At 39.8% G+C, this 13,783-nt stretch overlaps 1 protein-coding gene across 6 annotated transcripts in view; it reads left to right on the top strand.

Moving 5' to 3' along the window:
- FGD4 (FYVE, RhoGEF and PH domain containing 4) overlaps window positions 1-13,783 on the top strand; it is a 110,961-nt gene that overhangs the window by 79,755 nt on the left and 17,423 nt on the right. For all 6 annotated transcript variants that reach the window (XM_042890212.1, XM_042890215.1, XM_042890213.1 and 3 more), the window contains exons 4-5: window positions 2,305-2,779; window positions 12,807-12,896. In XM_042890212.1, coding sequence (XP_042746146.1) covers window positions 2,305-2,779; window positions 12,807-12,896 — 565 coding nt within the window. The remainder of the gene's footprint in view (window positions 1-2,304; window positions 2,780-12,806; window positions 12,897-13,783) is intronic.

Genomic DNA, 13,783 nt, shown 5'->3' with positions numbered 1-13,783 from the left:
ATGTACAACAGAGCAGGTCCTAACAAAACTGTTGAGAGTTAAGATTTTCACTGAAAGAATTCCTCCTTGAGATGGAGGAAACTTAATTTTTTATGCAGAGACAGCTGAGTGCTGCATAAATAGGTTTGTTTAATGGAACAGAAATAATTTCAGAGCTTCATCTACAAGAAACTTCCATCATTTTGCACAGGCTTAATTTCATTTGCTGTCATGGCAACTACAGAAAAGTGGGGAAAAAAAAACCTGTAAGGCAGCACTGAAGGTCCTGTGAATTAAACTAGTTTGAGTCCCTAGTCTTGTTAGCAGTGTTTCTTGTTCTTCCTCCAAAACATTGTCCAAGTCTTTTTAATGCTGTAGTGACCCTAGAAAAACATTCTTACTTCTTTGATCCCTCTTTCTAGTAGTTGTTAACTAACGAAAAGTTCTCAAATAAGATACGATACTGTGTGCTTTTAGTTTTTTTGTTTGGTTGGTTATGAGCTTTAAGACTGAGCAGTTAGCTTTTGATTGCATTTGTGGAGGTGGAGAATAAGAAGCATAAAAAAGAATTTCCCTAAAATTCTGCCTTTGACAAATAAAGACCAATATAAAGACATCAAGATGTCCTGTCCTGAAGGATGTGAGCTGCTGCTTGGAATCTCCCTGTCCATAGAAACACTGCCTTCTGTGATTTTGTTTTTCTGAAAGAGTGTTCCACAAGTCCATTGTGCCCTCATGCCACTAAGCCCTACATTTCTTCCTATTATCCAAACCTGCTGGATTGGACTGGCCCTCTTAAAATAGTATGCAAATAAACTCAACAAGAAAGCTGCAAAAACTTTCTTTCTTGTAGAGCATAAGGGCTTTTTGCGGGGAGTTAGGTGTGGGAGAAGCTGAATGGCTATTTTGGCTAATGTTATTCATTAAGTACACCAAAGAATATCTGTCTACTGATAAATTCTCTTCAAAACTCTGCTCTCTGCTGTTGAGAAACTTTCCTAAGTAGCATGCCTAGTGTCCTGCTGTGCCTGGGTGCACATTTTTAAAATAACCTTACCTCGCAGACTGAGTTTTCCATGAAGGTGAACTTCACTTGTAATTATTGCTTTTCAAATGTCTAAGTAGTGTGTTCATGAAGTGCAAACTCTGACTGCCAATTATGATGTTTTCATTAGTCTGTATAGTCCACAAGAAAAAAAACAAAAACAACCAGGTAATTAAACCACTGTGCCATATGCATGCAGTGGAAAAACGTGAATGAATTTCATAGTTAAGTTTCTCAGTGTTCTGAGAGTTGATTTCTAATGGTACAGTTTTTACACAATTAAGTAAGAAATTATTTACTTCCTTTGTTATATGAGTATATATTTTTTGTCTTAAATGTATAAAAGTTCAGAATATGCTTGCAGTGTTTGTGTAAACCATCCTATAAATAAGGAGTAAATATACAGTTTATAACTAATCATCAACTTCTTTGTAGATTAATAGTCCATACTAAGAACTGTGTTAGAGCACAGTCATGTTTCTATTTTTCAGGTTGAATATGGTTTGATAAATGTACTTAAAATCCAAATGCTCAAGTTTTATTGTGGTTTCAGTGAATTTTTTTCTATTTGCTGTAATAGAGCCAAACATTTCTACAGAGTGGGCTAACATGTATATTATCTTAAAATTCAAACTCTCAAAAATCTGACAGAAAGAGACAGTGAAAGGTACAAATGAGGGATAACATATGTTCAAAGCTGACATAAAATATGCAGGGGAAAAGCCTTCAGAAGAGATGCATCTTGAAGGAAATATAAGGAAAACTGGGGAAAGAAATGGGATAGTAACCAGAAGCTCTGCCTTTAATATGCTGATTTAAGGGAAGGGATGCTAAGTGTTCTCTGATGTTTTTCATGCATTCTTAGCAGGCAGTTAGGAAACAGGCTCCCTGTTTAGGCATTGGACTAGAATCTGGCAGACAAAAATGCTTTCCCCATTTCTGCTACTAGTCTTCTGGGATAGTTGGGGCAGGTTGTGTTCCTCATCTCCTGCATGTAGTCAATGATACTGCCTTTCATTTTAAAAACTGAGATACAGGAGAGATGAGGATGGAGTGAATCAATACGGATACCACTGCAGCTTTTCTGGGAGGAGATACATTTTTGTATTTTAATAGAAAAGTTTGAGTATTGATGGAATGAACTTCCTGGTATTAATGCTGGAAGAAATAGTTTGGAGGAACTGTTTATATGGTCTAGCTGTCCTCCTCCCCATAACAGGGGTTTTCTGTAACACTGTTTAACTTTTTTTTCCTGTGTTTTGCTTGTTTGGTATTTTTAGCCCATTCAGTCCTATTGACTTGAAGAAAGATTCCTCTGCTCTCAATGTCTCTAAATCTCACGGAAGATATGGGTCAACGCCACCACCTCAGCCAAAACTCCCCTCCCAACACCCACTGCTAAAACAGGGAAACAGTAATACCGACAAAACTCAGGTTGCACAGACACACACGGCCAATGGAGTAGTAGCACAAGACCAGGAATGTGAGGACAGAAGGATACTTGGCAGAGATTCTACTGTGTCCATCCTGGTTCCAGATAATTCCATCAACAGCAGCTTGATAAATGGAGAAAGAATAAGCACATCCAGAGATTCTCTGGAAACTACAACTTCCTATGAAGGATCAGTACTTAACAGCTGCTACAGGACTCCAAGCAGTGATACACTGCTCCCATCTGACAATGAAATTAATACTAATGTGGAGGAAGAACCGAATGAGGAAATGATCAAACAAGACCAACCTGCAGAAACAAAGGTAAAGAGAGAAGTTGTTTTTCTTGCAATATTGCTACTCTGTGTATATTTTCCAGATTTCTATTTACAAAGGTAAGCTTTGTGGAGCAAATCAGAAAGCTGAAAATCTTCTGATGATTTTTCCTCTAAAACTTAAAATTTATTACCTTTATTAAATAGTGGTTATTTAAAAGAAAGCAACAAATTTGTCTGAAACTACAAAAAGAGATCTGAAAGCCTGACTATCCAGTGGCAATTCAGTGATGTGCTTCTGAAGTAAGCTAGTAAAAAGAAAATTGTGGTGTGGTGCAATTTTCTTGGTTTAGGCAATGCCACCAAAAATATATTGATGTTTCAAATGTGTTCATCATGAATTTAAGGAAAAAACAAAACAAGGAAAATGCTAAACTGCGAGGAAGATGTAGTAGTGTATGTAAAACAGAATTTCATATGTAGTAAAGTACAGCAACAGCACTTCGGGCAGAACTGCTGTGTGGATCTTTATCTTGGATGTAGTTGTCAAGTCAAAGATGGAAAGGCAGTGGTAATATGCTAGCTATTAGATAGTTCAGAAAATATGAAATATGTGCCTTGTTATCAAGAGCTGTAACATGATGAATTTGAGCCTCCTTATAAGGAAAGTTTTAAATAATTAAGGGAAATAAGTAGGTGGAAGAAAATCTGTCTTGGAAAAATTAATTGCTGAGAAAATCATGCGTATTTCCCTTTCTAAAAGTTTGATTATGCAGTTTGCCTTCCTGAATCCTGAAGTATTCATGGCCCACTGGCATCATCAATAGTTTCAGTCCATCTTTGCTATGTGAGTCACTGCAGGGGGTTGGGCGAGCACTCTCCATGCCCTCCTCTTCACCACACAGCCAAAGGGCTGAGCGGCTGGTCAGAAGTCATTCTGTGTGTTGCTGAGCACTGCTAAAACTGTTCCCCAGTTGGCAGGTATACACTTGCATCAGCTAACAACAAAACTTCAAAGTGATTCTGGAGCTGGAAATAGAGGATTTCATAGATTCTGATAGTGTTTCTGTATCTCCACAGAATCATAAAATGGTTTGCTTTAGAAGGGATTTTTAATGACCATATAGTTCCAATCACTCAGCCATGGGCAGAAATACCTTCCATTAGATCGAGTTGTTCAAAGTCCCATCCAACCGGCCTTTAGCATTTCCAGGGATGGGGCATCCATAACCTCTCTAGGCAATCTATTCTAGTGCTTCATGGCAAAGAATTTCTTCCTAATATCTAATTTAAACCTGCCCTCTTAGTTTAAAAAGATTTCACTTTGTGCTATTGATACACTTCCTGATAAAGAATCCCTCCCCATCTTTCCCTTAAGTCCTTTTTAAGTACTGGAATGCCACCCACAAGGTCTCTCTGGGGCCTTCTCCAGGCTAAATAAATCCAGCTCTCAGCCTTTCTTCACCAGAGAGATGCTACAGATCACCTTTGTGGCCCTCCTGTAGACTTCCTCCAACAGATCCATGACTGTCTTATGCTTGAGGCCCCAGACCTCTATACAGTGGTCTATACAGTTTATACAGACTTCTGGTGGAGTCTCATGATAGCAGAGTAGAGGAATAGAATCACATCCTTTGACTTGCTGGTCACAGTTCTTTTGATGCAACCCAGAACATGATTGGCTTTCTGGTCTATCAGTGCACGTTGCTGGCTCTTACTCATTTTTTCATCTATCACTACACCAAAGTCCTTTTCATGGCTGCTATCAGTCTACTAATTGTCCAGTCTGTATTCATGTTTGGGATTTCCCCAACCCAAGTGCTTAACCTTGCACTTGGCCTTGTTGAACTTCATGAGGTTTGCATGGGTCTCCCTCTCAAGCATGTCCAGCTATGTCTGGATGGCATCCCTTCCCTCCATTGTGTCAGTTGCACCACTCAGCTTAGTGTCATCTGTAAACTTGCTTACTGCATTCAGTCTCACTGTCCATGTCACTGACAAAGATGTTTGGTAATAATACCAGTCCCAATGTAGACTCCCGAGGGAAATCACCTATCATTGGTCTCCACCTGAGCATCAAGCCATTGCCTATGACTCTTTGGATGTGAACATCCAGCCAATTCCTTGCCCACAGGTTGGTCCATCTGTCAACTCAGTGCCTCTCTGTTTTATAGATAAGAATATTGTGCATGACTGTGTCAAATGCTTCGCACAAGTCTGGGTATATGACATTGCTTGGTCTTATTTTTGCACATCAGTGCTGTAAGTCTATTGTAGAAAGCCTCCACATTTGTCAAACACGATTTGCCCCTAGTGAAGCTCTGCTGGCTGTCACCAATCACCCCACAGCTTTCTATATACCTTAGCATAGTTTCCAGAAGATTCTGCTTCATGATCTTTTTCTTACACAGCTACACTGGTGTTTTCAGTCACAAAACAGCACCATCTCTCCAAGCCCTTGTGTATGATTAACTAGAGATCCTGTATGTACACATGGATGTTAATTTCATTAACTAGGAAAGACGGATCTCATGTATTACAAGATAAAATATAATGGGTCATGCCAAGAAAGTGCTAGTATGTGTGTAATTGTTTTGTTGATTTGTTTTGAGGATTTGTTTTTGGCATTAATGTATAAACACTGTTTTCTATCTAAATGTAATTCCAGTGGTGATCCAGCGTGCCTTTAGCCTGCCATACCTCTCATTATGTTTCTGTCTTCTGTTCAGTAATGTGTGCTTCCCCTCTGCGCCAATAAAAGTGCTGACTACTACACTGACAATGCTAAGCTTGCATCCAAGTTACACAGTAAGGTGCTGGCAGCATTCTTCAGGAAAAGGCAGAAATGGGAAGCAGTTGTATCGTCAAATCCAGGAAGGAACTGGGCCAGTGCTTTGAGAAAATGTGGCTGGGAGCAATCTCATTAAAATGCCTTTGGCCTGCTGAGTGGCTAATATATGTTATCTGGCTTGTACTGACCAAGATCCAAAGTGAGAGGTGTGTTGCAGTCTTACTAGATGTACTTGTTGCTGGTGCTAGAAGGATGAAAAATGAAATAGAATAAGTCCATGCAAGTTAACATTGGAGACAGACATTGGAGTGCAGTGCAGTGGAGAACTGAATCTGTAAAAACTGAATTGGATGACAGCAACAGTTTCTGAGATCACAGAATCACACAGAATCACAGAATTGTAGGGGTTGGAAGGGACCTCCAGAGATCATCGAGTTCAACCCCCCTGCCAAAGCAGGTTCCCTACAGCAGGTCGCACAGGTAGGCATCCAGGCAGGTCTTGAACATCTCCAGAGAAGGAGACTCCACCACCTCCCTGGGCAGCCTGTTCCAGTGCTCCGTCACCTCACTGTAAAGAAGTTCTTGCGCATGTTTGTGCGGAACTTCCTATGCTCCAGTTTCTGGCCATTTCCCCTTGTCCTGTCTCCACTCACCACTGAAAAGAGTCCGGCCTCGCCATTCTGCCCCCCACACCTTAGATATTTATAGACCTGGATCAGGTCCCCTCTCAGTCTTCTTTTCTCAAGGCTGAACAGACCCAGTTCACTCAGCCTTTCCTCATAGGGGAGATGCTCCAGGCCCTTCACCATCTTCGTGGCCCTCCGCTGGACTCTTTCCAAGAGATCCCTGTCTTTTTTGTACTGGGGAGCCCAGAACTGGACGCAGTACTCCAGATGAGGTCTTACCAGGGCAGAGTAGAGGGGGAGGATCACCTCCTTTGACCTGCTGGCCACGCTCTTTTTGATGCACCCCAGTAAGCCATTGGCCTTTTTGGCCACAAGGGCACACTGCTGGCTCATGGCCAACCTGTCATCCACCAGGACACCCAGGTCCCTTTCCGCAGAGCTCCTCTCCAGCAGCTCATCCCCCAACCTGTACTGGTGCATGGAATTATTCCTCCCCAGATGCAAGACTCTACACTTGCTTTTGTTAAACCTCATCCGGTTTTTTTCTGCCCAGCTCTCCAGCCTATCCAGGTCTTGCTGAATGGCAACACAGCCTTCAGGCGTGTCAGCCAATTCTCCCAACTTTGTATCATCGGCAAACTTGCTGAGGGTGGCCATTATCCCCTCATCAAGGTCATTGATGAAGATGTTGAACAAGACCGGACCCAGCACAGACCCCTGAGGAACACCGCTGGTTACAGGCCTCCAACCGGACTCTGCACCAACAACAACGACCCTCTGTGCTCTGCCAGTCAGCCAGTTCTCAACCCACCTCACTGTCCACTCATCTATCCCACACTTTCTCAGCTTTGTTATAAGGACGTCATGGGGGACAGTATCAAATGCCTTGCTGAAATCAAGGTAGACTACATCCACTGCTCTCCCCCTATCCACCCAGCCAGAGACAACATCATAGAAGGCTACCAGGTTGGTCAAGCACGACCTCCCCCTTGTGAACCCGTGCTGACTACTCCTGATAACCTCCTCTTCTTCCAGTTGTCTGGAGATGACATCCAGTACAAGCTGTTCCATCACCTTTCCAGGGACAGAGGTGAGGCTGACTGGCCTATAATTGCCTGGGTCTTCCTTCTTGCCTTTTTTGAAGACCGGGGTGACATTGGCTATCTTCCAGTCTTCAGGCACCTTCCCCGTCTTCCAAGACTTCTCAAAGATGACCGAAAGCGGTTCAGCAATCACCTCTGCCAGCTCCTTCAGCACCCGTGGATGAATCCCATCAGATTCATCCCAACAGATGCCAGTGAGCTTGTGGTATAGCATCTCCTTTAGTAACATTAAGAATCACATCTACCGTAGATTGATCTAAAAGCTATACTTTACAAAATAAAACACTGATTTAGATTAGGGTAGTGCAATCTATAGATTGAAATCATCTCCATCAAAGTAGCTGTTGCCGTGCCATCTGTAGTAAGAGGAAGGATGGTGAGGAACAGGAGAGGCCTGACAGAGCCTTAAGCTGTTACTGCAAGTGGGCAGTTTGTAGATTCTGCTAAGCACTCCCATAGTCAGTAAAGGATCTTAAAACTCGTATGCATTAATGTTGAAATTGTGTTGCACTCAGTAACAGCACTCTCAGCATCCTTTTCCATTAAGCAGGCATAGGTACAAATGAGTAAAAGCAATAGGAGTAGACAGGGCCCAAGGGAATGGCATGGAGCTGTGTCAGGGGAGGGCAGCTGGGGATTAGGGACAGGGTCTGCACTGCAAGGCGGTGGGCATGGAACTGGCTGCCCAGGGCAGCGGGCATGGCCCTGAGTGCAGCAGTTTGAGGGGCACTGGGACACCACTCTCAGACACAGGTTTTGGGTTTTGGGTGGTGCTGTATGGAACCAGAAGTTGGATTTGATGACCCTTTTGGGTCCTTTCCAAATCAGGGAAGTCTGTGTTTCTGTTAGCCCACTGCTGGAAAGCGTAAATTAAACCGATGCAAAACCTGAGCAGAAAGTGTTTTTTGGACCTAAAAGAGAAAATTTATTTTGAAGTAACGTTACTCATAAGTTTTCCACCCCACCTCCTTGTCACTGAAGTCAGATTCTTACATGTTCTGGAAAAGTTTAAGCAACTAGATTTTATTTCTCTTATTTACTCGATTAGATAGTCTGAAAGTCACTAACCACAAATACCACAAGGAAGAAGACAATTAAAACTTAACTTTTCTGCCTTCCAGCAGAAGCACCTTCTGTCATATTTTTTTTTTTTTCCAAAATGCGGAGGATGAAGAGTACAAGAACATCCCAATCAATTAGTATCCTGGAAAACATCTTGTGAGAAATCTGGTACTGGACTTAATTGCAGGCAAGATCACAAACACTTATGTGTTTGTTGTGAGGTTTGGTAGCAGGATACTTCACGTATGCTGGAGATGGAGAAGAATCCATTGCGCATCTTTAATAAAGTAATTACCTGATGTTTCCTTTTAATGGCCATGCTGGGGACTCTGGTGTTTCAGGGTGAAAACCATGTATTTCTAAATGCAAGGTGAAATTTTGATTCAAATTCAATGAAACTTTCATGCTAATTTAACTTTCTCCCAAGATATGCTTAACTGTTGCAATGCTACATGAAGAAAGGAAGTGAAAACTCCTGTTTTTACAGTTTTATGTTCTTCCTTAGCAGAATTAAATCATGAACAAAGCTGTGTATTTTTAGCACCCAATGTTAATATTCAAAAATATTCTTTAGGGACACTAGGATCTTCAATGTTTTTCTTTGTTACTGTGAAGAAACTCTCCAATTGCCTGTGTAATGAACTGTTGCATAGAGTTAACTTGGCAGAGATGTGATAGCATCCAGTGGGTCAAGCATAATTGAGTGCTTACCTCAATTTCAGAAACTAAATTAAGTCTTAAATTCTCTTGGACATTTACATTTATATTCCTAATACTTACAGAACGAAGTTTCAGATCAGGAGGTAACAATGCCACAAATGTTTTTCAAAAAGGAAAAGCTCACTCTGTTAATTTAGACCAAACTTAGCATTTAAATCAAAACCAAAATCCCACAGTGTAGATTAAATTGTATTTGCTTGTATTTTACATCTCTCGCTCTATCTGTGTTCCTTTATATATTACTGCAGTGTTCTTGAGTCAAGAGCTATGATAAAAGTAAATCATACTGTATCACTGTTATGTTGGTAGGTATATTTTTCTTGATGGGAAGATGGTTCTTGTTTGGTTTGGGTAATATGTGATGATTGTATTGGAATTTTGTTTATATAAAGTTTGCTTTAAATTAGTGTAGTTTGACCAAAATTAGGAGAGTGGAAAAACACTGTTAGGAGAAAACATAAGCATGGATCAAAGAGTTCATATCCTCAATTGCATTTTACATACCTCATCTTAACTTCAGAGTTCAGTTTGGGTAAAAATTATGTTTATAGAATCATAGAATGGTTTGGGTTGGAATGGACCTTAAAGACCATCTAGTTCCAACCCCCTGCCATAAACAGGGCCCCTACTGCTATATCAAGATGTTCAAGGCCCCATTTAAACTAACCTTGAACACTTCCAAGGATGAAGCATCTACAGTTTTAATTTCTGAAGCATCTGTAGTAACACAATAATACTAAGGATGCAATGCTTTGTGCTAAAGAGTATGCAATTAAATCAAGATAAAATATTTAGTTTAAATGTACTATCTAAAGATACAGATTTGGAGTTCTGCCTGCATGAACCTTGTCAAATATTTGGACAGAATGGAAAGTATGGTTTGCTTCAAATTATTAATTTTGAAATACTTTAGCTAATAAATGATTCAACCAGAAAAAATGTCTGTTTTGAGTCATTAGGGAACCTAGTTTAAAGATACGTAAGTAAAAATTGTCTAAAACTGCAATTTTCAAAGATTAGCATCTACAGGTCAGATCAGATTTGAAACAATTGTTCTTTAGGAAAGCATTGAAGCTCATGGCAGATTAATATTAACTTTATGTTTTCCATGCCTGTTTTTTTCTAAAGTTTCTTCTTTTAAGCTTTTTTTCTCCAGTTGTCTCTGTGAGCTTTTTCAAGGCTGTTTTGCTGAACCGCTGTAATAAACCAGCAGCTCTGTGTTGTTCTTACTGTTGCAAAATATTATTCAGGATTTATTTCCAAATTATATTGCAAGACTTCTTTTCTGCTACTCAGAATAGCCTCGTGCAGATCTGCAGATCCTGTTCTTCATCTCCTTCTCTGTCTGCCCTGAGCCCTGGCTGTGCCCTCTCCAAGCAGGTGTGGGTGTTCAAGCCGGGGGCAGAGATACAGCATGAGTTTTGCATATCATTCCACATTGCATGGTGGTCTTTCCTTAGTATAGGAAGACCTAAAACCTATATATCTGGACCTGTTTCACCCCTTGTGTTCACGACAAGCAGCTCCAATTCCATCAAAAAAGCTCTAAAAGAGGTGGATGCCACTGTCAACAAAATAGCCTGAAATTTCTTGTTTCCAACTGGAAGGAAGCTGGAGTGACCTCATGGAATCCAGACAGTTTCTTTTAGATAGGGTACTGGGAAGGTGAGGATGTGAGAGTATGAGAAGGGGTGAAGATGGAGCTAGAAGTAGAAAACAGTTGGGAGTTGTAAAATGTAGGCAGATATTGAGATGATATAGCAGGAAACTGAGGACTTCTCTGAAAAAAACAAACCATCAGCAATCAAATTTTATGTTATTCTTGCACCGATCTAACCCCGTGGGCAGATGTTCCTATGCTGGAATAAGAGCATGCCACTGTGATTAAAAGATAATATCCTTGGTGGATGTTTTTTCCCACATAGATGATTCCTGAGTCAAGTACTGACTGTAGAAAGGAGACCGAAGTTCTAGAATTAGGGAGATGTGTAAGGGAGATACTTAAAGAATGGAAAAGCAGGGGGTTGGGGCACAGTGGAAGAGCAAGGGTTTTGCCTTGGCTCAGGGGTGAGGATTGAATGCTTTTTCTGAATTGCTCATTTTAAATACTGTTTTTTTCAACGCGCTGCGCATGATTTTCCCTCTCCTATTTAGTTGAAGTGATATTCTGAAAACCGTACATCAGTTCTGTAGCAGTGCTTCAGGGAAGTGGGGACTTTTAGCAAACAAACAAACAAAAAACAAAGAAAAATTGAAAAATAAAACAAATCTGAAATGTATTTGAGGAAGAACCAATAGCCTCTGTGTTATTTGTGCCTCTGGCAAGTCCGTATGTGAGATTCTTTGTAAATGACTGCGCTAAACAGCATGCTGGGGCTGTAACAGCTAAGCCTTCAGCTCTCTGCAATGTCTCCTGACAGCACTTAAAATGCTGTTCCATAGGTTGCTGTGGTTGCTATGTTGATTGAAATAGATTTAATGAACGGCTTTGAAGTCAGTATTGAAAGCCTGTGTTTAGGGAGGGGACTTCCTATGTAGCAGTGTGAATGTTAACACTGAAGATCAGAATTGTAAAGTGTTCATATCTGGAAGACCTGCTAAAAACTGAAAGGGGAAAGAACACACTTTGGTCCTTTACATGAAAGCTCTGTTCTTTATCGCTCACTTTTTTGGCAGTGTGTACAACTATATGTACTTGCAAATATTCATCTTGCAGAAAGCAGTAGGCAGTTTGAAATCAGAAATAACTCTATCAGGCTCTTCTCTTTATTTATTTTAATGGAAGGTTTCCAAAATTTGTCTAAAAAAATTCCCACTTTCCCATAAGCTCCATTTGGACATAGACTAGCACTTCCTTAGGACTCAGATGTCATTAAATGTCAGTACTTTTCAGCACAGCTACTGAATCCCAAAGAAAATCTTACAGTGGAAGAGCCATTTTGTTGAATATGACACTTCTGAGCATGAGACTTTTATTTACTATTTTGGAAGGGCGCACTTTAATTGCTTTGAAATAACACATAATTTTCAATTCCAACATATTAAATTTAATATTGAAATTTGAACAAATGCTTTAAGTTTTACATTTAGCAGAAGAATAAAAAATAAGGTTTTTTTTTTTGTGGAATGAAAGACTTTAAAGTGAAAAATTCCGTAAGAAACAAAAATGACTTATGTGAAAAACTAGTGAGGGAATATTCTAATTGCAGTCAACCGTGTATCAGCAATGATTGTATTGATGAACATAACACATTTTTTATGATATTTTGCAATGGTTCTGTTATGCAAAGAACAGTCAGTTCAAATAACTTTCAGAACGGGGGCGAGGGAGAACACCGACTAATTCCATCTGTTACATTTTGCTCTGTAAATGAGTTCTTCCAGCACTGAAAGGTTGATAGTACTTGGTTACTGGGATGGAGCTGAGCTGTTCAGTAGGGAGCTGGGGCTTTGGCAAAGATTCCTATACAAACTGAGAAATAATAAATGGGGTAGGCTTTGGCATTTGCTCTGTAGTTTTAGTGATTTTTTTTCTTTTTCTTTCTTTCTTTTAATCCTCCTCTGAGTTTTGTTTTTGTTGATTAAATTGGCAGAAAGCTTGTATTTTCCAAAATAGGTTGACATTTCATATTTGCTAAATGTGAAAGTTGGTTTTCAGATGCTTTTTGGACTCTGAGGTAATTGTGTATCTTTTTAACTTTTTTTTTTTTTTCCCTCCTACTTTATTGTTATGTTTTCTCTAGTATTTTAAGAGCTCTCCTTCTTCTCCCTTAGGAGACAGATGAACAGAAACGTCACAAAATTGCCAGTGAACTTCTGCAAACAGAAAAAGCCTATGTTAGCCGCCTTGGCCTCCTAGATCAAGTATGTTTCTCTTGAATTTTTCTTTCCTTTCTTTTAGTTCATGAAAATGGCTGCGTGCACATGTAAATTATGTAAAGGAGGTTGTATGTTTTTTATGTGTCACCAACCTTTACAGTCAGTCATTTGTGGTTGCTGCATAAATTTGCCTTTTTTTTTTTCTAATTTAAGAACACTGCATTTTTTTAAGAAGTGTTTTAGAGTGTTGTATTAATGCAAATCTTCTGAGTGCATGAGTAGAGTTCATCATAAGCAACAGTAGTGCAAAATCCATACCAGTAACCAATTCAATAAAAGGGATGGATAAACTACGCTTACTCATTTATTGGCTTCTCTTGAGTTGGGCAAGAAGTGTCATTTTATAGTACTGAAGTTGCCTGCCCACTAGCAAATCAGCCACATGAATAGCAATTCTCTTCAGTGCTAAGGAACATAAGAAGATGCCCATTCTAAACCCTACGTGCCCTGTTTTCCCATTGTACATTTAGACTAGATCCTGTTAAAGTGAACAAAAATTACTTCTCCTGCAAGAGAAGAGTCAGGTTCTTGTGCTCTGTAGAGTTAAACTGATAGTTCTTAAATTCGAACATCTGTAGTTCTTAGTATTTTCTTATTTACTTGTCACAGAATGCCTATATCCATTTTATCTGAGTACTTATAGCTATGCATTGCCTTACTCCACAGTATTTTTCTTGATATCACTGTTTAAACTTCTCAGGCCTAATGCATAAGTCTTGTACACGTTGCTGAGGAAAAAAATAAGAAGCCTCAACTGACAGAATAATTGTTTGGATTCCTTGGGGAATCAAAGTAACTGTCCTTAAAAGTAGTGAGAGGAAAAAAAATCTGATTTGATTGGGAAAAAAAACAGTACCTATTTATTTAATGTA

Source organism: Lagopus leucura, unplaced genomic scaffold, assembly GCF_019238085.1.
Source record: "Lagopus leucura isolate 7727_CA_CO unplaced genomic scaffold, USGS_WTPT01 Super-Scaffold_100159, whole genome shotgun sequence".
Lineage (NCBI taxonomy): Eukaryota > Metazoa > Chordata > Aves > Galliformes > Phasianidae > Lagopus > Lagopus leucura.
This window is presented reverse-complemented; position numbering and strand designations above follow the sequence as displayed.